This window comes from Brassica napus, chromosome C9 (assembly GCF_020379485.1).
Source record: "Brassica napus cultivar Da-Ae chromosome C9, Da-Ae, whole genome shotgun sequence".
In the NCBI taxonomy this organism is placed as follows: Eukaryota; Viridiplantae; Streptophyta; class Magnoliopsida; order Brassicales; family Brassicaceae; genus Brassica; species Brassica napus.
Window position 1 is genome coordinate 10,483,989 of NC_063452.1, and position 24,852 is coordinate 10,508,840.

General features: G+C 36.9%; 2 protein-coding genes, 1 long non-coding RNA gene and 1 pseudogene across 5 annotated transcripts; 3 read left to right on the plus strand and 1 right to left on the minus strand.

Annotated features, from left to right (window-relative positions):
* The first annotated feature begins 284 nt into the window (after window positions 1-284).
* On the plus strand, window positions 285-13,114 carry LOC106368855 (hsp70-Hsp90 organizing protein 2). Of its 2 annotated transcripts, none has more exons than XM_013808917.3 (7): window positions 285-1,199; window positions 1,273-1,561; window positions 1,632-1,717; window positions 1,795-2,018; window positions 2,109-2,175; window positions 2,266-2,325; window positions 2,432-2,739. In XM_013808917.3, the coding sequence occupies exons 1-7, from the start codon at window positions 354-356 to the stop codon at window positions 2,543-2,545; spliced, it is 1,686 nt and encodes a 561-aa protein (XP_013664371.2). In that variant the 5' UTR covers window positions 285-353; the 3' UTR covers window positions 2,546-2,739. The 2 variants fall into 2 exon arrangements, with proteins under 2 accessions (XP_013664371.2, XP_048625901.1); XM_048769944.1 differs by lacking the exon at window positions 2,432-2,739 and adding an exon at window positions 12,909-13,114 and having other exon boundaries at window positions 303-1,199.
* Window positions 13,115-16,212: 3,098 nt separating this feature from the next.
* On the plus strand, window positions 16,213-16,959 carry LOC106437166 (annotated as a pseudogene).
* A 1,408-nt stretch (window positions 16,960-18,367) lies between these two features.
* LOC125593388 (aspartate aminotransferase, cytoplasmic isozyme 2-like) lies at window positions 18,368-21,869 on the minus strand. The gene is made up of 12 exons (XM_048769945.1): window positions 21,682-21,869; window positions 21,470-21,541; window positions 21,303-21,364; window positions 20,968-21,051; window positions 20,736-20,835; window positions 20,220-20,340; window positions 19,973-20,136; window positions 19,640-19,777; window positions 19,416-19,537; window positions 19,210-19,304; window positions 19,004-19,124; window positions 18,368-18,566 (listed from the first exon to the last, which is right to left on the minus strand). Exons 1-12 carry the CDS (start codon window positions 21,733-21,735, stop codon window positions 18,482-18,484), a joined length of 1,218 nt encoding a protein of 405 aa, XP_048625902.1. The 5' UTR covers window positions 21,736-21,869; the 3' UTR covers window positions 18,368-18,481.
* A 465-nt stretch (window positions 21,870-22,334) lies between these two features.
* LOC106392783 lies at window positions 22,335-24,360 on the plus strand. 2 transcript variants are annotated; one of them, XR_007329303.1, is made up of 5 exons: window positions 22,335-22,655; window positions 23,274-23,357; window positions 23,440-23,639; window positions 23,727-23,793; window positions 23,882-24,360. It is a non-coding gene; the product is annotated as an uncharacterized LOC106392783 (long non-coding RNA). The 2 variants fall into 2 exon arrangements; XR_007329304.1 differs by lacking the exon at window positions 22,335-22,655 and adding an exon at window positions 22,667-22,986.
* Window positions 24,361-24,852: the final 492 nt, after the last annotated feature.

Below are 24,852 nucleotides of genomic sequence, written 5' to 3' on the forward strand. Positions count from 1 at the left end.
TAAAATAGTGGATAAAATGTTGAATTTTGTTCAAATAAAATTATTAAAAGAGTAAAAATTAAACGAATAATTAATTAATAAGCGAAAGAAAGAGAAAAATGATCCAGTTAAAAGTGTAGATTAAGTTGTTGAATAATTTCATATTAATAAAAAGTTAAATCAAATTATTAAAGTTAAATATCTGATATACACAAAGAAAATTCTCGAATCCTTTTAAAAAAAAAACAAACTCTTAATCCCGGATATTGTTATACTCGTATCCAAACAGTCCGCTTAACCAAAACCCCATTATAGTCTCTCTCCCCCGCAAGGAACTTTCCAGAAGAACACAAAGAGACCTCCCAGATTCAACCATGGCCGACGAAGCTAAAGCCAAAGGCAACGCAGCTTTCTCCTCAGGCGACTTCACCTCCGCCGTCAACCACTTCACCGACGCAATCAACCTATCTCCAACCAACCACGTCCTCTTCTCCAACCGCTCCGCCGCCCACGCCTCCCTTCACCAATACCAAGAAGCTCTCTCCGACGCCAAGAAGACCGTCGAACTCAAACCAGACTGGGCCAAGGGCTACAGCCGCCTCGGCGCTGCTCACGTGGGGCTGAACCAGTTCGGAGAAGCGGCCGATGCTTATTCCAAGGGGCTCGAGATCGATCCGAGCAACGAGGCGTTGAAGTCAGGCTTAGCAGACGCGTCGTCGAGGTCACGCGCCGCCGCGCCTCAGAATAATCCGTTTGGGGATGCTTTCAAAGGCCCCGAGATGTGGGCGAAGCTGAGCGCTGACCCGTCGACGAGAGGGTTTCTGAAGCAGCCTGACTTTGTTAACATGATGCAGGAGATACAGAGGAGCCCTAGCAATCTCAATCTCTACTTGAAAGACCAGAGGGTGATGCAGTCTCTTGGCGTTTTGTTGAATGTTCAGATCAGGACTCAGGCTGGTGATGAGGCTGAGGCTATGGAGGAGGATGAGATGGTTGTGAATGAGCCTGAGGTTGAGAAGAAGCCTGAGCCTGAGCCGGAGGTTGCAGAGGAGAAGGAGAGGAAGGAGAAGGCTTTGAAGGAGAAAGAGATGGGGAATGCTGCCTACAAGAAGAAGGATTTTGAAAATGCTATCAAGCATTACTCCACAGCTATGGAGATTGATGATGAAGACATCTCTTACATCACGAACCGTGCTGCTGTTCATCTCGAGATGGGAAATGTAATATTACCTTTGATTGAGTCTATAGTGATTTGCTTTAGAGTCTAAAAATGTGGAATGTGTGTGATTACAGTATGATGAGTGCATCAAGGATTGTGATAAGGCGGTTGAGAGAGGTAGAGAGCTTAGGTCAGATTACAAGATGGTAGCTAAAGCTTTGACTAGGAAAGGAACTGCTCTCGGGAAGATGGCTAAAGTCTCTAACGACTATGAACCTGTCATCGAGACTTACCAGAAGGCTCTTACGGAGCACCGTAACCCAGACACGTTGAAGAGGTTGAATGAGGCAGAGAGAGCCAAGAAAGAGTTGGAGCAGCAGGAGTATTTTGATCCAGCTATTGGTGATGCCGAGCGTGAGAAAGGTATATGCTTTGTATTATGCGAGGAAATAATCTCATAAAACTAACATCTTGTTGTGTTTGTAATATACAGGTAATGAGTTCTTCAAGGAGCAGAAGTATCCTGATGCTGTGAAGCATTATACCGAAGCTATCAAAAGGAATCCAAAAGATCCGAGAGTAAGGCCTTGATTCAGTGTTGTGTATAAAATGTTTCTCTATTTGATTGTTTAAATGACCTGTTGAATGTCACATAGGCGTATAGCAACCGAGCTGCATGTTACACAAAACTGGGGGCAATGCCAGAAGGATTGAAGGATGCAGAGAAATGTATCGAGCTCGATCCAACATTCTCAAAGGGATACAGCAGAAAAGGTGCGGTCCAGTTCTTCATGAAGGAGTATGACAACGCAATGGAAACGTACCAGGAGGGTCTCAAACATGATCCTAACAATCAGGAGCTTCTTGACGGTGTTAGAAGGTATAATATACGTGTAAAAGTTACAGAGAGAGATTTATTCATTCTGTTATCTTAGTAGCCTATGTAATGTGTTGTAAACTTTTTATGCAGATGTGTACAACAGATCAACAAGGCAAACCGTGGTGACCTTACTCCCGAAGAGTTGAAAGAAAGACAGGTTAGATTCTAACTACTGTTACAGAACGTCTTCCTTGTGAGTTTAAGCTTACTTAAATTGGGATTTTGTTTTTTTTTTCCCTTCGTGCAGGCTAAGGGAATGCAAGACCCGGAGATCCAGAACATTCTCACAGATCCTGTAATGAGTCAGGTAAAGAGACAAAACTTAACTTCTCTAGATGATTTCTCAACCCAGAAACCAAATGTTTGGTTCAGATGATGTCTCACAAAACTCCAACACTGCTCTCTTTGAACAGGTTCTGTCTGATCTCCAGGAAAACCCAGCAGCAGCACAAAAACACATGCAGAACCCGATGATTATGAACAAAATCCAAAAGCTTATCAGCTCAGGAATCGTCCAGATGAAGTAAATCCATAAGAAAAGACATCAATTTCTATTTCGCAGATTTTTTTCTACCTTTTGTGACTCGAGCCAAAGATGGGTTCTTCCCATTTTTCCAGACTGCTTACTCTGTTATAACATTTTTCTTCTCATATCCAGTGTTTACTAGAAAATTATAACTTTGTCTAATAGATTTGTATAATGAACCAAACAAAACCACAATAACTTTCCAGTGTAGGATTAGTAGTCTTGGACAAAAGAAAAATCTGTCTTAAGCTGGTTCCGAGTATGCTAAGGAACAGCATCGAACTTAGCCAACTGCGCTGTGTTAGATGCACGATCTTTTGTTATCCGGAGCTTATGCACTCCTCAAGTCTTTTCATGACACCGGGATTATAATTTCTTGGTACGGCTCCTCTTATGATCTCACTCTTGAATTCATATCCTGATCCTGCTTCCAGTGTCTCAAACCTGACTGTAATACTAATATCAACAAACTGTCCTTGTCCACCTGATTGCTTCATGTGTGTGTATCTCACTTCAGTTAACTTTGGAGATACTCTCACGGTCGTTCACTTTGGCCTACCACGTGGCTTTGTTATCTTTTTTGCTATCCTTGAAAAGAATCTGATCAGTGAAGAGGTTGGCTTTAGTCACTGAATCAATATACAATAAAAGCATCATCAATCTGTTACGTGTACTGATACAGCAGTACACAATTGATCAAGTGAAATGGCAATGAGCTTCTAGAAGGATGAGGTGGATCTTATCCATATGTGAATATTCTTTTATGCTGAATAAACACACCACGTGAGAGGCATGTGCTGAGTAGAGCTTCACGCAGAGTGTGATAGGAGAGGGACCTTTCTATATAAGCAGGGAGAGAGGAGAGAGGAGAGAAGAGAGAGGAGAGAGGAGAGAGGAGAGAGGAGAGAGTGAGAGTTATCTAGAGATTAGATCACAAGAGGGGGAGGTGAGGGACTCCATTAATAATTCTCTCAAGGTTCTTGAGTACTTGTAACACAGTTCTAAGATAATATTTTCGTAATCTCATTATTGAGATTTTATGAGAATTAAGAAAGATAAGAGAAATCAAATGAAGAACATAGAAAATAATGAGAGACTTTCTTGAAAGATAATGAGAAAGGAGAAATTGAATTGCTTACTTGTTTCATGTATCAAGAGTGCCTATATATACATCAAATGGGGAGCCAAAAAAAGAGAGGCTTCCATGCACTAAATGAGGCTCTCTTGCACTAAGGAGATGCTCCCTTGCACTAAGGAGAGGCTCTCATACACTAACTAAATAAAGAAATGATAGTGCATGATATGTGGGCATAATACTCCACTCACCAAACAACCTCATTTTACATTTACTACAATTTACATTATTAAGTTTACTCATCTTTGCTTTATGATCTAACACTCCCCCTCGAGCTTGACACAGGTAGGTATCAAGCTTGGAAACCATGAAGCATTCCCTCATTAAAACCTTTAGCTTGGAAAAACCACATGGGATAAAAACCAAGCTAAGAAAAAAGAGTAGACCACTTCATGGCTAAGGATCAATGTGATGGTAGATCCACAAGTCCCAACTTAGAATGTATGAATTCACAAACCTTAGTGCTTGCAGCCTTGGTAAAGATGTCAGCCAGCTGATCTTCACTTCTTGTGTAACAAGGGAAGATGATTTTCTGTTCCACAGGTTGCCTCACCTTGTGACAATCTACTTCAATGTGTTTAGTCCTCTCATGAAAGACTGAGTTACTAGCGATGTGTATGGCAGCCTGATTATCACAGTGCATAGTGATTGGTGTTGTAGTCTCAATCCCCAGGTCTTTAAGCAGCCCCTTGATCCATATCAGTTCACTTGTGAGATTTCTCATAGCTCTATATTCTGCTTCAGCACTTGAACATGACACTACTTTTTGCTTCTTGCTCTTCCAAGTCACAAGGTTGCCACCAATAAATGTGCAATATCCAGTGGTTGATCTCCTATCAACTCTATCTCCTGCCCAATCAGCATCACAATATCCCACTATTTTAGTACTCTTGTTCAATCCCATCCAAACTCCTTGGCCTGGTGCCTCTCTTAGGTACCTTAATATCCTTTCCACCATGTTCCAATGGTGAATCTTTGGCGCCTGCATCTGTTGGCTTACTTGGTTCACAGCAAAGCAAATATCAGGTCTTGTAATTGTGAGGTAGATGAGCTTTCCCACCATTCTTCTGTACTGCTTCTCATCTCCAAAGGGCTTATTTTCAAACTCCCCCTGTCGCAACACTTTGTAACCATCTTCCAGTGGGGTCTTTGCTTTCTTTTCTCCAAGATCACCTGCCTCACTCAACAAATCAAGTGTGTACTTTCTTTGAGATAGGAATAACCCCTCTTTAGATCGGCATATCTCAATCCCTAAAAAGTACTTTAGCTCACCCAAATCTTTAATATCAAAAGAGGATTTAAGAAAAGCTTTAGTTAAGATGATACCTTCCTTATCACTTCCGGTAATGATAATGTCATCCACATAGATCAATATGACTACAATCCCACGCTGAGATGTGAGGGTGAATAGAGTGTGATCAGCTTCAGACTTGATGAATCCTCTTCCATTAAGAGTTGTACTCAGCTTGTGGTACCATGCTCTTGGTGATTGCTTTAACCCATAGATTGCTTTCTTTAGCCTCAGCACATTCCCTGGTTTGACAAGGTTTTCAAGCCCTGGTGGTGGTCTCATGTAGACTTCATCCTCCAATTCTCCTTGAAGAAAGGCATTCTTCACATCCATCTGCCATAAGTCCCACTCTAGGTTGACAGCCAATGAGAGAATGATCCTTATGGTGTGAAGCTTGGCTACTGGTGCAAAAGTATCCAAATAATCCTCTCCATACACCTGAGTATATCCCCTTGCTACTAGCCTTGTCTTCTTTCTTTCTGGTTTTCCATTTGCTAAGTACTTGATAGTGTGTATCATGCGGCTTGTCACTGCTTTCTTGCCTTTGGGGAGTTCAGTTTCATACCAAGTGTCATTTCTGATCATGGCATTGACCTCATCTTCGACGGATGCTCTCCATTCATCATCTACCATTGCTTCTTCATAAGACCTTGGAATGTACTCTTGATCTATGTTGGCGATGAAAGCTTGATGCTCTGTGGGATAGTGAGCAAGAGAACATACTGCTTGTATAGGATGAGCTACTGCTTGGCTGTTGAAGTAAAATTTTTTGTTGATCCAGTTTGAGGCAGGCTTTCTCTCCCTTGTACTTCTCCTAAGTGACTGGACTTCTTCAGTAACATGCTGCTCATGTTCATCTCCACCTGAATGTACCTCAGTGACCTCGGTGTGCGGCTCCTCCACTGTCTCTTCTTGTTGTCTCTCATCCTGATCATGATCCTGACCAGTATGTGTATCATCTTGTCTCCCCCCATCAGGATCAGGATGGGGATTGTCTCCAGTGTGATCAACCACTTCAATCACAGTCCTTGGAACCTGTGTATCCTCTTGATCAGTTCCAGTCTCTGATGGTTGAGCCATATTGATGCCAAGACTCTCCATTATACGCCTCAGATTGTTTGCCCTATCAGAAGATGATTGAGAGATGTCCTTAAGCTTATCCCAACTTTTCTCTTCATAATATCCCCTTGATTCCACAAACTTTACATCTCTCGAGACCAATACCCTTCTCATGTCTGGGTCATAGCACTTGTAGCCTTTTTGGGTTGAAGAGTAACCAAGGAACACAGCGTTATACTTCTAGCCTCAAGCTTATTTCTTTGCTCCATTGGCTGCAAAACATAACACAAGCAACCAAACACACGAAAGTGATCAATAGATGATTTTCTATTGTTTAGTACCTCATATGGCGTGAGATCATCTAGCACCCTTGTTGGTGTTCTGTTGATGAGGTAGCATGCTGTCATGACCGCATCACTCCAGAACTGCTTAGGTACATTAGTCTGGAACATCATAGATCTTGCCACTTCCATGAGGTGTCTGTTCTTCCTCTCCGCTACACCATTTTGTTGTGGTGTGTATGGACAACTGGTTTGGTGTATGATCCCATTCTTGGCTAGGTAATTTTTGAAAGTATTGCTTGTATACTCCCCCCCATTATCTGACCTGAATACTTTGATCTTAACATTAAATTGGTTAGTTATGTGGTTCTGGAAATTAATAAAAGCATCTATCACTCTATCTTTAGTTTGAATCATAGTTAGCCAAGTATATTTTGATTTTTGATCAATAAAAGTGACAAAATATCTATGATTCTCCCTAGATATGCATGGTGCAGTCCAAACATCAGAGTGTATAAGATCAAAGCAGTTTTCATAGATAGTAGATGACTTAGGAAACACAGTCTTGCAATGTTTGCATAGGATACATGCTTCACAGTCATCATTTTTAAAGGAAATATCAGGAAGCAGCAGGTTTAGTGCACGAGAATGAGGATGACCTAGCCTAGCATGCCATAAAACACTTTTATCTAAAGCAGGAATTGAACTGAAAGCTGAAGATAAATTTGAAACAGTCTTGGTGTCTTCAAGTAGGTACAAGTCATCCTTTGTAACACCTTTTCCAATCAACTTAAGAGTCTCAATATCCTGAAAAACAACCTCATTGGGACTGAAAATCACATTACAATTTAAATCAGTGGTAGCTCTTTTGACAGATAATAAATTTGATGCAAAAGATGGCATGTAAAATGCTTTTGTATCTTTTTCAAATAGCTTAAGAGTTCCTACACCTTTAATTGGTATTTTGTCTCCATTTGCAATCATTACATTACCTAATACCGGTTCTACATTACTAATCAACCTAGCATCACTAATCATGTGGTGAGAGGCTTCTGAGTCTATGACTAAAGGCTTAATACCACTAGATGAATGAGATGCATGTAGAGAAGTAACCAGAACTCTAGGCGGTTTATATGATGCACTAAGGGAAATACCAAGTGTGTTACCAGACTCTTTTAGAGCTTTGATGAGAGCCTCTAGGTCTGACTTCTTGATAGATTCATCTTGTGTAGTTCTCACAGCTGAGCAGCCGCTGAAAGACATTGTCTTTCCTTCACTAGCACCATTAGTGCGCTTAGGAGTAGATGGCTCTCCTACTTCACCAGAGAAGTTTGCCCTTGCATCTGCATATGGAGTCCAGAATTTCTGAGGTTTAAGGTGTGGATGGAGGATCCAACATTTGTCTTTGCCATGACCCTTCTTCTTACAGTGATCACACACCCAAATCTTCTTATCTTCTGGTTTGTAGTACCCCTTGTTAGCTACGCCTTCTGGTTTGGTCTCTGCCCCTTCAGCTTGATTTACCATGATGAGCTCTCCCTTTCTCCCAAAGAGCCCAACTGATCCTTGCTCCTTTTGGATCTGAGAGCACACTTCATCTAGAGATGGGAGCTCCTGTCCTCTTAGGATGTGTTTGATCAAGTCATTATACCCAGGGTTGAGAGTGAAGAGAAGCGCAAATACTTTATCTTGCTCTCTTCTCTGGTTCAGTACTTCAGGATCCAAAGTACTTGGCCTCAACATCTCTAGTTCAGCCCACAAAGACCTAAACTTTCCAAAGTGTCTATCAAACTCAGTATCCTCTTGACACAAATTGTTGATAGCCCTCTTGACTTCAAACACTCTACTGATGTTGGAGACATTTCCAAACACCTTTTGAAGTGTATCCCACAGATCTTTAGAAGTTTCACAGTAGGAGTAAGCTTCCAAGATTGAGGGTTCAAGACTGTTGTGGATGATAGATAACACCATGAGATCTTCTTGAACTCTTTTCTTATCACCATCTTCAGCCACACTATCTCCTTACCATCCTCTCCTAAGATAGTCTTCTTCTTAAGGCCTCTGCCTTCTTCAACAATTTCCCAGAGACCTCTGCCTCCAAGAGCTGTCTTAGTTAACCTTGCCCAAAGTAAGTAGTTAGCTCCCTTGAGAGTAACTGGAATCACAACCATCTTTGAATTTCCTCCAGAATCCATTAAGAACAGTTCAAGTACAATGAGAAGAACAACTTTTTTTTTTTTTTAAGTAAATAGAAACAGAGTGAAAGATTGAAAGATTGCGGAAGACTTAAGGTTCAAGAGCTTGTCGCTCTGATACCATGAGATTTTATGAGAATTAAGAAAGATAAGAGAAATTAAATGAAGAACATAGAAAATAATGAGAGACTTTCTTGAAAGATAATGAGAAAGGAGAAATTGAATTGCTTACTTGTTTCATGTATCAAGAGTGCCTATATATACATCAAATGGGGAGCCAAAAACAAAGAGGCTCCCATGCACTAAATGAGGCTCTCTTGCACTAAGGAGAGGCTCCCTTGCACTAAGGAGAGGCTCTCATACACTAACTAAATAAAGAAATGATAGTGCATGATATGTGGGCATAATACTCCACTCACCAAACAACCTCATTTTACATTTACTACAATTTACATTATTAAGTTTACTCATCTTTGCTTTATGATCAACAATTATTTCCTTTGCTTAATCTCTGTTTTGATCCAACAAAGATACGTCACACGATTTCACTCCTGATTGTGGTTGTTCAAGCTTTATCCTTGCCACATGTTTCAGCTTTAGGCTCAAAGACTTACCTCTACCCGGTTCTCGGAGGAGGCGACCTTCGAGGTTCTCGAGCTTCTCTGTTTTGTCAGCAGGGCTGCCTCATTCCTCGGTGGCTTGGTCGGTCGAGGCTTCACTTCCCAGCGCCATGAGCATGTTGTGTTCATGGTGGTGTTGCTTCTCTTTGATTTTGCAGGTCTTGGAGTGTTCTCGGCTTAGTCTAGTTGCGACTGGCTCGGGTCCGTCCTTTATTCACCACCAGGCCTAGCGATCATTCTTGGTTCTAGTTCTGGGTGGTTGGCGATATAGAAGATTGCACAGCGGGTTAGGAGCGTTTTTCACTTGGTATGGCTTCTAATTCCTACTTCTATATGCGTCTGTGCGTTCAGTGTTGGTGAAAGTTATGAGTTCTGAAGAGAACCCCGAGAGTTAGCTACTCCGGCGACGACGTGGGAGTTCCCGGCATCCGAGGCAACGAGGAGAACCTCACGGTTCCATGGTCATCGTCTTCGGTCGAGAACAACAATCGGGTCCTAAGAATTTTAAAATCGGGCTACCGGAGCGTGCCGGGTTTAGTGGGTGGGCGAACGTAGCTTTGTAATACATTGACTTAGGAGCTTTTGTTCGATTTGGGCTTGTAACCGGATCCAAAATTCCCGTTTTTCGGGTTGATTTTTATATATATATAATTAAAAAAAAAAAAGATACGTCACACGTAACGTATCACAATCTTGGTACATAAACAATATTCCATCTCTGTCAATGCCCAACAAAACTCATGTACAGACAACAATTTCAATTTCTTCATATATGTTAATGTACAGAGATAAAAACAGAGCAAGTGAAACGAACAGACAAACAAATTCTAATGCAAAAAAAAAAAAAACAAACAATTTTTACTGCTCCTCTCTCCATTCACTGTAAGTGATCATCATCAACACCCGAAAATGATCATCTTAATAATAGATTTCAATACCATAATCACCACCATCTTGATTCCATTGGTTATAATCTCCATCAACATTTCATATATCACCTTCGTAACCAACTTCTTGAAAACCACCGTAATAGCTATAACAATCACCATCATAGTAAATATCTTGTAAGATTGTTCTATACTTTCTTTGTTCTTGTCTATGGTATTACTAAAAAGTTTGAAGTAATTACGTTATTGAGTGGAGACTGGAGAGAGCTTATACATATATATATATATATAGCAGGTTAGGTGAGGGATTAGATGGAGTAATCTGATGCTAACAGATATTCACAGGAGCAATCTTAGGGATTGAGTATATCTGTTATTGAGTGGTGATAATAATTTCCTTAAACAGCTATGATCAAGCATACTGTCTTTCATACAAAGAATAGAAAATCTTAGAACTTGTGTTTCATCAAAAACAAGAGTAGGAACGCAAATTAAGTTAAACTGAATAACTGTACAATATTTACATATATATATATGTATATATATATATATATATATATAAACCAATAGAAATACATAAATACAAATACAAATAAAAACTAGAAAGAAAACACTCTTACGAACATAAATTTGAAGTTTTGGGAAGAAACATTCTGATTTAAATTATCTCGCACTCTATAACTTCAAATATTAAGTTTTTAGCTCTCAATTTTTTTTTTTTAAAACTTCAAATTTGAAGTTTTGAGAAGTGAAACTTCAGAGTATATCTGTTATTGAGTCGTGTTAATAATTTCCTTAAACATACTGTCTTTCATACAAAGAATAGAAAATCTTATAACTTGTGTTTCATCAAAAACAAGAGTAGGAACGCAAATTAAGTTAAACTGAATAAACTGTACAATATTTACGTATATATATAAACCAATAGAAATACATAAATACAAATACAAATAAAAACTAGAAAAAAACACTCTTACGAACATAAATTTGAAGTTTTGGGAAGAAACATTCTGATTTAAATTATCTCGCACTTTATAACTTCAAATATTAAGTTTCTAGCTCTCAAAAAAGAAATTTTAAAACTTCAAATTTGAAGTTTCGAGGAGTGAAACTCTATATTTGAAGTTTCACTACTCAAAACTTCAAATTTGAAATTTCATATTTTGTTTGTATTTTGGTCCTTACAATTATATATCACATTTATGATTCTAAAATATTTTCTCGTTTATCGTTTTAATCCTTAAAATTTTTATATCTCAAAAATATTTCAATTTATTTAAAAAAATTAAGTTTTACACATAAAATTAAATTAAACTTTAAAATAAGATTTAAAATATTTGTACATGAAGACATAACTATTACAAAAAAACTTTAAAAAAATATACAAAATATGAAGACATAACTATTACAAAAAGAAACTTAACAAAAAAAACTTTAAAAAAATTACATGAACACATAACTATTACAAAAATTTAAATATTTCAACAACACTAATAGTCAAGTAAATTTGATCTCGAACCTCCAAATCTCCAAAATATTGTCCAAACAATTTTTTTTGTAACCGAAGATGGTTGTTGCTGTTGTTTTTTTATGTCTTTTTCGTACGATTATTTCTTATTCAGATCGGAAGTATTCACAAATATTAATATCATCGATAAAAATTAAGCCTTTTAGCAATATTTTATTTTTTCCTTTTTACTTTTTTTTTTCATATCTAATGTATTTACAAGTATTAATATCACCCATTTTCAACAATTTTTAGCTCGTAATCTATAAATTAAAAATAAAAGTCAATTTTACTTCAAAATTCACTATATGATTAGGGCTGGGCAAAAAACCCGGATCCGAAGAACCTAACCGAACCCGATCCAAAAAAGTAGTACTGAACCCGAACCGAAATTTATATCCGAACGGGTTCAAAATTTTAGTATCTAAAGAACCGAAACCGAAACCGAACCCGACCCGAACTGAAGTATCTCGGGTACCTGAATGTAACCGAAATAGAATTATATACCTATCATATTACTTATTTTTAGATTTAATATATATTCAAAACATTCAAAAATACATAAAATACTTTTAAGTTATCTGAAATACTTGAAAATATACATAAATAGTCAAAAGTAAATGTCTAAAATAGCTAAAATATATTCAAAACACCAAAATACTTGAAATATCTATTGATTTTCTATCCAAATATTCAAATCAAACCAATTTATATGTTAATTTTAGGTATTTTGACATATATTATACAAATTTATATGTAATATTTTTTTTTTGGTTTTATAGATTTTGAGAAATTTTAAACATATAATGAATATTAAAATTTTAAAAATAATTTAAATAGGTTATCCGAACCCGAACCCGCTAAGATCCGAACCTAACCCGAACCAAAATTTAGAAATACCCGAATGGGGCTGAAATCTTTAAACCTGAAAAACCAAAACCCGAATAGATCCGAACCGAACACGAATAGGTACCTGAACGTCCATCCCTATATATGATCATATATGCATTACAGAAATAATTTTGTGGAATATTATGATATTTTGCTTAATTTTAATATTAATTATGTTATTTCTATTTAAAATTTATATCCTAATATAACATTTTACTAATTAATATTATTATAATATTTTTATATATGTGCTAGTAAAAGTTTTATGAATTTAAATTAATTATGATAAATATAAGAGTCATAGTATAAAATACAAATAGTTTTAAAGTTAACTCTCAAGTTTCTATTCCGGAGAACAATACGTTTAGACTTCGAATATAAAATTTTAGAAAATTCAACATAGAGTATCTTCGAAATTTAACTTCTCTAGATGATTGCTGTGGAACAATCTATGTTGATGATGTCTCACCAAACTCCAACACTGCTCTCTTTGAACAGGTTCTGTCAGATCTCCAGGAGAATCCAGCAGCAGCACAAAAACACATGCAGAACCCGATGATCATGAACAAAATCCAAAAGCTTATCAGTTCAGGAATCGTCCAGATGAAGTAAATCCATAAGAAAAGACATCAATTTCTATTTCGCAGATTTATTTTTCTACCTTTTGTGACTCGAGCCAAAGTCGGGTTCTTCCCATTTTTCCAGACTGCTTACTCTGTTATAACATTTTTCTTCTCATATCCAGTAGAAAATTATAACCTTGTCTAATAGATTTGTTTTGCTTACATTCCTATATAAGGAGCCATATAAAACCTGTCTGGTTCCGAATATGCTGAGGAACAACATCGAACTTAGCCAATGTAAGAAGCACAAGCTTTTGTCATCCCTCTCAGTGTGCCAACGTCTCTCTCTGCTAATGGAACAAGGGAATCCACCACCTGTAATAACAAGAACAACAATTCCATAATCAGATTCATCAGACAACTTTTGAGATTTTCCATCGTTGGACTTTTAAATTTGTACCTTGAGACCACCGGGTTTGTCTCCAAAACTGTTGATCTGACCTTTACTAGAGTCAAGGTCACCAATGAGTCAAGATGTTGTTCAGGTGTAACTTGTGTGGCACCGATGGAGAACCAAAACAAGCACTAAATGTGTTTTCTTGGCTGAAACAATGATAAATGCTTTTTTTTTTGTCACAGAGGGGGAAACCATTTGGTGATCTGTTGAAGGAAAATGCAGAGAAGTGTGGAAGGGAAATGAAGAGAGAAATCAAACAAAGGCAATTTTTCAAGTCTTGTAGAGTCAAATTCATAGGCAATATGGAAACCATCAAATGGACTGAGTCTCAATGATATGTGGAAACTGGTCCGAAATCAGCTTGGCGATCTTGTAGAAGCTGCTATAAGAAAAGTAGAAAAATTGGAGGCTGTTTCTGAAGTTGTATATAATGTTCATGCTTATTGTGGGAGTACGAAGGAACGAGTAGCTAACAATGGTGCAGTGCATTCATTTCCTGGAGACAGAAGTCACAGAATCTACAAAACATGGACAGAGAGGTGAAGGTGGCAGAATGTGCTTGGTGATGAGGGTATTACAGAGATGTGTTGGTGATGTTACAAACTTACCTTTTGATACGAGAGGAATTGTTTGTCTTCCAAACAGTGGCGAGTTAGTGGCTTCTCAGGGCCAGTGGAAACGTACAGAACAGCAATCTCAGATCGCTCATGCTCTTTTCACAGTTGTAAGGGCTTTGGTTTTGGTGTTTGGAGATGACGCCATTGATGAAGAAACTGATGAGGCTCTGGCGCAGAAGACGTGTGGTTCTCCTCAGAGACGAGACGTAATGGTGGAGGTTGCCGCTGATTACACTTCACAATTTGAATTTGGTGTCAAGGAGTTTTCCTCAAAAGACCAGCATGTGAAAAAATCTTCAACTTCTTGTCCGCCTAAGCACAGCACAATAGGAGGGAGATGTTGGTTGCTGTCCTTGACCACTGGGTATGAGTTTCGAAAACATTCTTCAGCTCAGAAGGGAAAGGACGAGAGTGGCGGGAACGAGCTGCGACAGTGACATGCAGGGGCGGATGTACGTTGAAGGTGGAGTGGGCAGCTGCCCCCCATGAAATAACTACACCTAAGGCAATTTAATATGAGTTATTCTTGGGTTCACCTCCTAGGGTGAACCTAAGGTTCACCAACCAATAGAAAATTGTCATTTTAAATCTAGTATCTTTTAATTAAGGAAACCAAATAACTTGCAAATTATATTATTTTTTCAAAATAAAATTTAAAAATAAATAAAAATAATATATAAAAAACGAATTCAAAAAAAAAATGTTGTCAACAAAACACTAAACCCTAAGCTCTAATACTAAACCCTAAACTCAAATCCTAAACCCTAAATCTTTGGGTAAACCCTAAATCTTTGGGTAAACCCCTAAACCCTTGGAAAAACACTAAACATGTTGTCAACAAAACACTAAACCCTAAACTCTAATCCTAAACCCTAAACCCTTGGGAAAACCTTAAACCCTTGGGTAAACCCTAAACCCTTGGGTAAACCCTAAACCCTTAGGTAAACCCTAAACCCTTGGAAAAACACTAAACATTTGGATAAATTCTAAATTATAAATCTTAAACACTAAACTCTAAATCTTAAAAATAAATATTTTTTTTAAATAATCTTTTTTTAGAACTATTGTTATTTTTATTTATTTAATTTTTTATTTTTTATTTTAAAAGCATAATATAATTTGGCAAGTTATTTTGTTTCCTTAATTAAAAGATACTAGATCTAAAATGACAACTTTCTATTGGTTGGTGAACCTAAAGGTTCACCCTAGGGGGTGAACCCAAGAAAAAGTCATTTAATATTGCCCCCATTCATTATAACATTTTGCGACGGTCACTTTTTCTTTCGTTCACTGTTTTAGTTAATTTAATTATTTTTACGTACGATTGGGTTTGTCCGTTAAATATGATGGCTAATAAATCTTTTTTTTTCATTGTTTACTAATATCACTCAATAGACACGCATATAGTAATCTAAATATGGGGGTAAATTTAGGCTATTGCAAAGATTGAGATTCTAAAACTATTGAAACTCATTTTTGCTTAATTTATTTTAAAGATTAAATTATAAATAGTTTAATAAGAATTGTTTCAATTTTATTTTATATGATATTATGAATAATGACTACAGATTAAATTTTTTGAACATAAGCTATAACTTTATTTTTACAGGTCATGTCTGTCTAAATATTTTACAGTAAATATTTTAGATAAATTTTCAACAAATTTCCAATAGAATTTATATAACATGTTATATTTTTTTGGGATAATTTTTTTGGATAATTTGAATAAAATTATGTTTTATATTTTCTCTCCGGTGAAATTTTTTTCTAGCTCCACCACTGGTGACATGGTGTTGTGTACGGGACATTCTATTTGGACGTTGTAGCAATTTGAGAGCTCGGGCTTTACTTGCAGCACAAGAGAAACTTTTGCTTCAGATATGCGAGATCTCAGAGCACCTCCACCGGAGTAGTTTAATACAGGTTCTAACCAAAAGCAAAAGTAAAAATAAATGAAAAATGCTAAATAAACAGAGAACCGCTGTCAAACGTGAGCATTTTAGAATCAGTAAGACACCCTAACGTGTCATCTTGTAATTGGAACGCACATTAATGTCTCTCTCTCCCCTTCGTTTGTGCGAAATCAGTTTTCTTTCTCCTCCATTCTCGAAGACTCCGCTTCTCTCTCGAATCTCATTTCGACCTCTTTCTCGGGTAGGTAAAATCATCCTTTCGATTTCGTGAATGGGAGGAGGAGGAGGATCAAGATCTTCGACCCCATCGAGCTAACACCGAAGAAGGATGCTGGTAAGCCTGGGGAGGAGGAAGATCACAGGAGGAAGAAGATGAGGAAAGAAGCTGCTGCGACCGCGAGAGCCTCTGCGAAAGATGCTGCAGTGAGGGCAGGGGATCCGGATGAGGATAAGTATAGGTTGGGGTACGGTGTGCTGGTAAAGGAGTGAAGCTTCCTTGGTACGTTGAGAACAAACGTGAGTATGAAGATAGAGCTGGTGGTGAAGGGGAGGAGGAGGAGGAGGATGGTGGACGTAGGAGTGAATCTAAGAAGAAGAGTGGGAAGAAGAGTTTGAAGGAGCTGAGGGAAGAGCGGTTGAAGAGGGAGAGGGTTGAGAAGGAAAGAGAGAGGGCTTTTTCATGAAACAGAACCAGCGAAGCGGTGGCTTTTCACGTAAGTGAGAGAGCTTCTTCTTTCTTTTTGTTTTGTTCCCAAGTGTTGCCCTTTTCAAGGTGTACTTATATAGATTAATTCACACTTTATAATCAAGTTAGTATCCAAACTTATCGTTTGTACTTCATTTGTGTTGATACAGTCATGGTAGATAGTTTTGGAGTGTGATAATAATTTACCAGTTGCTAGACTCGAGCATATTTTGCTGTTTAGGAGAAGCATGGTTGTCTTAATTTTATTGTAGCAGCATTTAGACATTGAAGTTGGAACTATGTGTGTGATATGTACACTTGTGTCAACATCTGATTCCTGCTCTAAAAGTATTAATAGTACACGATCATGAACCTGGTGGCAATTGAATTTTTCTCCATTTACGCTGATAGATTCATGGTAGATAGTTTAGAATGCGTTTTGTAGACATGACAGTCTATTATCCTGTCCTAAATACGCTGAGGGCCGTATGACACTGCTAGTTTTTGTGGTGCTTGTTTCTGTAAGTCTGTACAGAAGCTGCTGTTTGCCCAACTCCTTGTCTTCAATACTTCCCCATTGATGATAAAAGAAAACAGAACCTCGTCTTTTTAACACACCAATATGATCACCATCATGAAGAAGAGTACAAAAATGAATGTTCGGAAATAAATTAGTTTGTGAAATGCATGCATGCGATGATTAAATCACAAGGATGACAAAAAAAGATGGAAAGGAGACGTGTTGCAGAGAGAACCCTATGGGGTTCTCCCATTGGAGGAGGAAAATTTTATTTCCACTAACCAAAGTTCTAAACTTGCCAAATCACCTTATTTACTCTTAATTTAATCATTAGAACTCATTAGAGGTCCTAATGGATGGAGGTGGTCTCAGTAGTCCAACCAGTGGCCGAGGTTGTTTGCTCTGACGGGAACTAATGACCGCTGGTTTCTTCACTAAACCTTGAGGATAAGGTTTCCGAAACAGGGAGGATTTGATATAGGAATATGGTGAAGCAATTACTAAGCCACATGGAAGGGGATGTGAGTGGAGGAAATCAAACGGAGGAGCACAACTATATAGGAAAAGTGGTGACGACGATAGAAATCAATCAAGAAAATTGTCAAGTTTGTTTGTCATCTCTTTTTCTCTGTATTTTCTGGGAAATTTCCCATGGTTCCTCATCACTATTCTTGAGTTGTTTCTACTGCTAAACTCATGGCATATGAAAGTTGAATTGTTGTTTCATGAACATCAATTCAGATTCATTTCATTTTCAACGATTACGTCTTCCTTTATCATAAAAGCAGAACTCATATCCAAACTAGTATCAAATAGTATCTAGAGAGAATGACAAAAGTACCTAAGAAAGAAAAAGTCTCGATCAGAAACGATGGAGGATGGGAGCTCATGTAAACAGTAAATATTGCGGAAAAATAGGATGGCTATTTGAAGAATATTCATTATTTTCTTGCACTGAATAAAACGAACCATCTTTAAAAATCATCCACGATAACAAAGATAGAGTCAAAGTTTTTGTTGAATGCGCGGAAGACCGAAAACAAAATCCATCGTAATATCTGTCGACAGTTGAGTTGGAATTAGCAAAGGCATATACAACGCTGCACTAAACATATGGCCTTTTGCGCGTTGACAAGTAACACAACGCTCGACATCATGTCGTAGAGAGGGCCAGAAGTACGACGTGGTTTAACAATCCCATCAGGAAAAATAAATTAATATATATATAGTATGCTTCCTTGTTTTCTCTTAAATATAAACCAAGAACTCTACTTTTAAAATTTATTTAAGAAACAACAAAGAACAGAATCACTAGATTAGGGAATGCGGGTAACTGCGGCATGTATAGCATCAGCAAGTTGAGGCACTGTCTTTGAACTTAGACCTGCCATGCTTATCCTCCTGAAATATTACACAATTCTCATTATAAATGATAAGCTTTTAAGTTGACAAATAAACTAATTAGCATCTAGCTCATTTTTCAAGTACTTAAATGTCAGTTAATAGAAAACAATATTCGGTTCACGGTTCACTGAAAGTTACAAACAAATGAGCAAAACTATCTTCCGTCTACTAAATTGCAGCAGATGTGTAGTAATTGTTTGTTTTTGTTTGATGTCATGTTTATAATCAGTTTATAATTTTCAAAGAAAATGAAAATAGTAAGCAATTGAAGCAAAACGAAATTATTAGTTTGCGTTTGTATTTGGAAAAACTATACGTTTTTATTAAACGTAAAAATGTTTAATATTTTATAAATGTGAATTTTCTTGAATTTTTCTCTTGTCATTTAACTGAGTACTATATAAACATTAGAAGACAAGAAATGTTTGCCTTACCCATCATAAGTCATGTAAATGTGATATTCTTTTGCCATCATCCGAACTTGCTTCTCATTTAATCCTGTAAAATAAAACATCCCTATCTGTTTGATAATGTGACTCCAATCACCAGGTGTGCCTGCAGGAACAAAATGGTACAAACGGAACTTATAAATGATTCAGTTAACGAACGTTTTGAGGAAAATAAAAGCATTAAACCAAACCTCTAGCTTGAATAGCTTCATATAACTGTTGGCGCATGCTAATAATGCGGTCAGCCATGCCTTTCAGCTCAATGGTCCAGTCCTTGTACATATCACTGCCAATGTGTACGAAATTTTGAGCATAATTAAAATTCATTATTTAATAAGCATTTCATCACAACAATAATTCTTAAAGTCATGCATATATATATCTTTATAACAACTACCTGTTTTTAAGAATTGTGGTAACAATGGATGCTCCATGAATTGGTGGGCTAAGATACATAGGTCTAACAACAAGTAGCAGTTGGCTTTTTACTTTCCTAGCCACATCCTCTGAGGTGCATACCTTCACATTAAACCCACAAAGATTATACACATTTTTAAAAATGTTTTATTATACAGCCTATATTTACGCCGGTATGCGAAAATGAGAAGTTTGGTAGCTTACAATGGTAAGAGCACCAATACGCTCACCATAAAGACCCATGTTTTTGGCAAAACTTTGAGCTATTAAACATTCACCTCCATCAGCAACAAACATACGAACCGATTGTGCATCTGAGTCAAGGTTACCACTAGCAAAACCCTGAAAATTAAGATGAAAAGAGAGTCGTGTTGCTTTTCATTGTTGAAACTAAATCTCTAATATAACGGATTCACCAAATGTTTTTGTATGAATGTCATATGTGTGTAAGCATACGAAAAAAAACAACAACTACTACAGAGTGTTTCATTTGTTTGTAGAACAAAACAACAAAGCAAAGGTAGTAGTATGTCTTACCTGATATGCATTATCAAAGAAGGGTAATAAGCCTTTAGATCTCACGATTTGTCGAATCTGTTCCCATTGTTCCAGTGTTGGGTCAATTCCTGTGGGGTTATGCGCACAAGCTTGCAATACCACTAGAGCTCCAGACGGTGCTGCACCAAGATCCTCGAGCATGCCTATTTATAAAATGAAGTCTTTACTTAAAGTTATGATTGGTAGAACACTAAACGTAGTCAGTATGGACGTAAACAAAATCAACCTTCGAAGTCGAGTCCTCGGGTATGCGGATCATAGTAACGGAAATACTCTACCGACAAACCCGCCAACGTGAAAATAAAGGGATGGTTCCCCCAAGTTGGATTTGGAACGAAAATGACACGCTGAAAGAAATGAGAAACACATTTATCGACTATGGGAAAATGGTAGACTTGACAAAGACAATTCTGAAACCTAATTATTTTTGTAATGGCTATACAACACATTTTGGTCAAAGAACTTTATTTTCCTTTTCATATTAGTGTAAGATTTTTATAAAAAGTTTATAAGCGAAGTTTGAAGAAACTATGTAAAATGTAGTCTATAATTACAACAATATTACAAGCTTACCTAATAAAATATGTTGCAGTTTACATAGATATATATATATATATATATATATGACACAAATTTGTATAACTTTGTGAATTTTTCGTTTTGCATTTCTTTCTGAAATGTTCATTTACAAAATTCTAATGTCCATTAACAAAAACTAACTGAACTAGTGAGAAATCTTTACTTGTTGGTGGTGTTTTGCTAGAAACTCAGCTCCGACTCTCAAAGAACCAGTACCAGACAAACACTGGATAGTAACAACTCTATTCTCCTTTACTGCATGACTGCCCAAAAACGAAAACAATCTTTATAGTAAAATGAAAATAACCAAAAGAATTTAAGTTAACAAAAGCCAAAAAAACCTCCGATTAAACATTTAAAAAGATGAGGGAAAATAGTACTATCTAATATATTACCTATCATCACCTAAGATTAGCTTAGCGCTAAATTTGTTAAAATCAGCAAGTCCATCGATTGGGAGATATCCCTTGTCACAATACCTTGAGGCAAAACAAAACAAAACAAAATCATAAGCTAATCATTTACTATCAGAAAATTATAGACTATGATTGCTTGTTTACATTTGACTTCACAAATGAACCCACAGTTATAACATTTTAACTGAAATGTTAATTGTACAGAAAACACACAAAAATACTTTATAAAAACAGTAAAATTAAATATTTTAAGAACGTGACTATTTTTTCCTCAATCGAAGTCTTTCTATATTATTAATCAGACTCTAACTTACAGGTCATTCGCTAACTGTTGCTCTGCTTTTCTTACCACCTCAAGAACAAGAGGCTTTCCCTCCTTAAGACAATAAAATCAAATATACCAACCCAAGTGAGGACTAAAACAATAACTTTGTCATAGAGACTGTGAAGATCCATAAAACAGAGAAGGAACCAAAATTACCTCGGTTTGGTAAGCACCGACGCTCAGATTCAACTTAACCGGACAAGGATCATCTCTACAAGCAAATATGACCTGTTTTATGACCATATAAATAAGATTAAAAACTTTCAATAACAAAGGATTTACTCTTTAATAAAATGGCAGAATGGATCCAAGCAACAGAAAAAGAAAAGTAGAGATGGATGTAGATCCTTAGACTGAAATGCATGTACACTGAGAACGGGATCTTCCGGAGCAGGAAGAACGTTTGACAAGATGGAACTCATGATCAAATGATTGAATCAATCGAAAGTGAAAAATAAAAAAACAATCATCACTTATTTAAGCATAAATAGGCTCGATAACCAAGAGAATCCGATCACCAAGAGAATCCGATCCTCTATTAAACTGTCCTTTTCATAATGGCTAAAATCCAAAAAATTAAAAATGATATATTATTATATATATATATATGAAAGATCTACACTACAGGTCACTTTTGGATTATAAAGTGGGGCTGTTTTCATTAATATCTCCATTTACAACTTGAACTTATAACCAAAAAGTAATAATAACATGGAAAATTACATTTTATAACCATAAAAAAATATAATTCACAAAATAATCCTATAGCTATAATATCTATTTTTTTTTTGAACAAAAGCTATAATATCTATCTATAATAATAAAGTTGGCTTATCTGGTCTCTCAGATGTCCACATCATCATTTGTATAGGGGTTTTTTGCCACGTGGCACAAAAAAAAATCCCTAAAGCTGTGTCTTATCTCATCGAGTTCTCAAAAATGAATAAATGCGTCCAGATATGCAAGAGGCTTGTCTTTTGTATGTTAATGGCAAGACCCGATAAAGTCTTTCCGGTTTTAATAAAGCGAGCGCCACTCTGAATCCACGTGCTGACTTGATCCTGGCCAAGTGCGGCAGATACGTAGGGGGAAAGTTTGGGCTCTGGCAACGAATCATTTACGAAACAAGGACCAGCTTACTTTTCGAGCGAGAGTTTCACGATCCCGACCAGCAACTTGTTGGGATTTTAATATTTGTGTATTGCTTTCAAATTGGCCCATAACTAAAAAATCCAGACCTATTGATTGGCGGTTCAACTCTTTCTTCTTACCAGGACGCCGGCACATCGCCTCTCTTTCGCCACCGCCCTTCTGTAACGCTTCACATCAACATTCAATCCACGTAATTAAGATCCCATTACCATCCTTTACTCCATTCATTCCACTACGACTCACTCGATATCGTTAATTGTTATTTTTCTATAAATAAGAATGTCTTCACACCTTTTCGATATGAAACTCAAAGGTTCAACAATGGCAACCTTCCTTGAAAATCAGCCGTTTTGCTGAGACAGTAGATGTTGGTGTTGATTGAGTCATCTTTGTCATTAGGAACTTTTAGTTATTGAGCTGCGGGTACAAAGTGTTCATATTTATTAATGTAGGCTGACCTGCTAGCCGATCTGGATATTTGAGGTTCAAAACTTTTCACAAGCAAAAAAATCAGTTATAAGGTCACAAAAGCTAAGACTCACTTTAATCGTTAATCTTTGTTGATGGCTTTTTTTTTGGTATATTCTTCTTCAAGATTATGTTTTTATATCCTTTATTAGTATATATATATATATATATATATATATATATATATAGCTTGGAATGAGTGGATTGATCGTCATTGGAACTACTGTTACATGTAGCAAGGATCTCTGCCTTGGAATTACTGTTACAAGGTCTAATAAGAAAAGCATGCCATACGTTTAATTTGTTTCACTCATCATCTTTTCTTTCCCATTTTTTCCAGCTTGTGCTTCTCTTTCTGGCTATTGTCTCTGTTCCGTGTATGTTGCTTTCAAAGCAGTTCATCTTGAAGAAACAACATGAAGCTGTGAGATTCTTTCCCTTTTAGTTCCTGTATAATGGTCTTTCTTTTTCCATTGCTGGTCATTCTAAATGGTTTCCTTATCCAGATCCAGAAGCAACAAGGTCAGTCTTATGCACCTCTTGAGGAGACGGATGAGAGTATTCATGTATCGACAAGCGGAGGATCACATGGGCACGGGAGTTTGAATTCAGCGACATCTTTGTGCATCAGTTTTTTCACACCATAGAATTTTTTGCTTAGAGCTGTTTCCAACACCTCTTCTTACCTGCGTATATGGGCTCTCAGGTATCTATCTAATCATGGAGTAGTCGAAGCTATTATATATATTACTCATGGCTTAATTATATCCATCATCCTTTGTGTGTGTTGCAGTCTTGCACACTCGGAGATATCGTCAGTCTTCTATGAGACTATGAGAAGGTCCTCCTTCTCGCTTGGAGTATGCGCATCCTCTCACTCTCTCTCTTAGTCTAACTAATATTAGCAAATCAACTAATCAATCTTTGTTTTTTCATTAAAATAAACAGATACAACAATGTGTTGATCCTGATCGTTGGGATCATTGTTTTCATATTGTGGGATTGCTGCTGGTGATAGAGACACAGAGCACGTTCCTTCACGCACTGCGTCTCCACTTGGTGAAGTTTCAGAACAAATTCTACGAAGGAGATAGTTCCAAGTTCGCTCCTTTCTCTTTCATTCTCACTGGAAACGAAGACGACTGATAGGGATGAATGATTGTTCCACTCCCCTCCCATTCTCTGCAAAATTTGCTTATATAAAAAAGGAACAAGACAAACCAAGTTTTATTTATTTTTTGCCAATATATTTTTCCCCTTCCACATTCAGGGTGGGTGGAATAAAATATGTTTATTTTGTTTGCCTGTCTGGAGATTAGATTTTTTAAACAACAGTGGAGAAGGGGCTAATGGAATTTGTATGAGGCAAAACTCATTTGTTGATGTGTTTGTTTGGAGTTAAATACGTGAGGATTTGTTTCCACTTACTATAAAGTTCATCTACTGAAAATTGTTTGTCACTAAGGAATCAATTACTCGACAAATCACTTTTCTTTATCGAGATAACACAACTTCTAGAATCTCTAACAGATTGTTAGGACTTGGTGTTGTTGTCTGCAGGCACAATCCTTTTTGCGAGGGTCAATCTTTTTTGATGAGGTCCTCTAACAAATTAAGGTACTTTAACTAAGTTCCCTCTTACAAACAAATAGAAAGTAAACTAGAATAATGATTTGTTTCAGAGTTGACAATTTTGCTTATCTAAATACAGGTGAGAGCCTGAGAGAGTTTGGCATATTAACTTTGCTTAGGGTTTTGTTTTTTTTTCATCTGTTTTAGGAGTTGAATAATATTTTGACAGACTTGAGTGTGCCAGTCTTTACTTATGAGATATTATGTGTGTTGAGCCAAATAAAATATGTTTTGGTTCTATACACGTGATTGAATATTTCTCTTTTTTTTTTTAACATTTTGTGTGG

Excerpts from the sequence above, each read along its gene's own strand:
- LOC106368855 (XM_013808917.3), top strand. The coding sequence starts at position 354 with ATGGCCGACGAAGCTAAAGCCAAAGGCAACGCAGCTTTCTCCTCAGGC. Across the intron at positions 1,718-1,794 it reads GGAATCCAAAAGATCCGAGA|GCGTATAGCAACCGAGCTGC; the intron begins GTAAGGCCTTGA and ends AATGTCACATAG. Across the intron at positions 2,326-2,431 it reads CAGATCCTGTAATGAGTCAG|GTTCTGTCTGATCTCCAGGA; the intron begins GTAAAGAGACAA and ends CTCTTTGAACAG.
- LOC125593388 (XM_048769945.1), bottom strand. The coding sequence starts at position 21,735 with ATGAGTTCCATCTTGTCAAACGTTCTTCCTGCTCCGGAAGATCCCGTT. Across the intron at positions 21,052-21,302 it reads CAACAGTTAGCGAATGACCT|GTATTGTGACAAGGGATATC; the intron begins GTAAGTTAGAGT and ends TTTTGCCTCAAG. Across the intron at positions 18,567-19,003 it reads ATTTACATGACTTATGATGG|GAGGATAAGCATGGCAGGTC; the intron begins GTAAGGCAAACA and ends GTAATATTTCAG.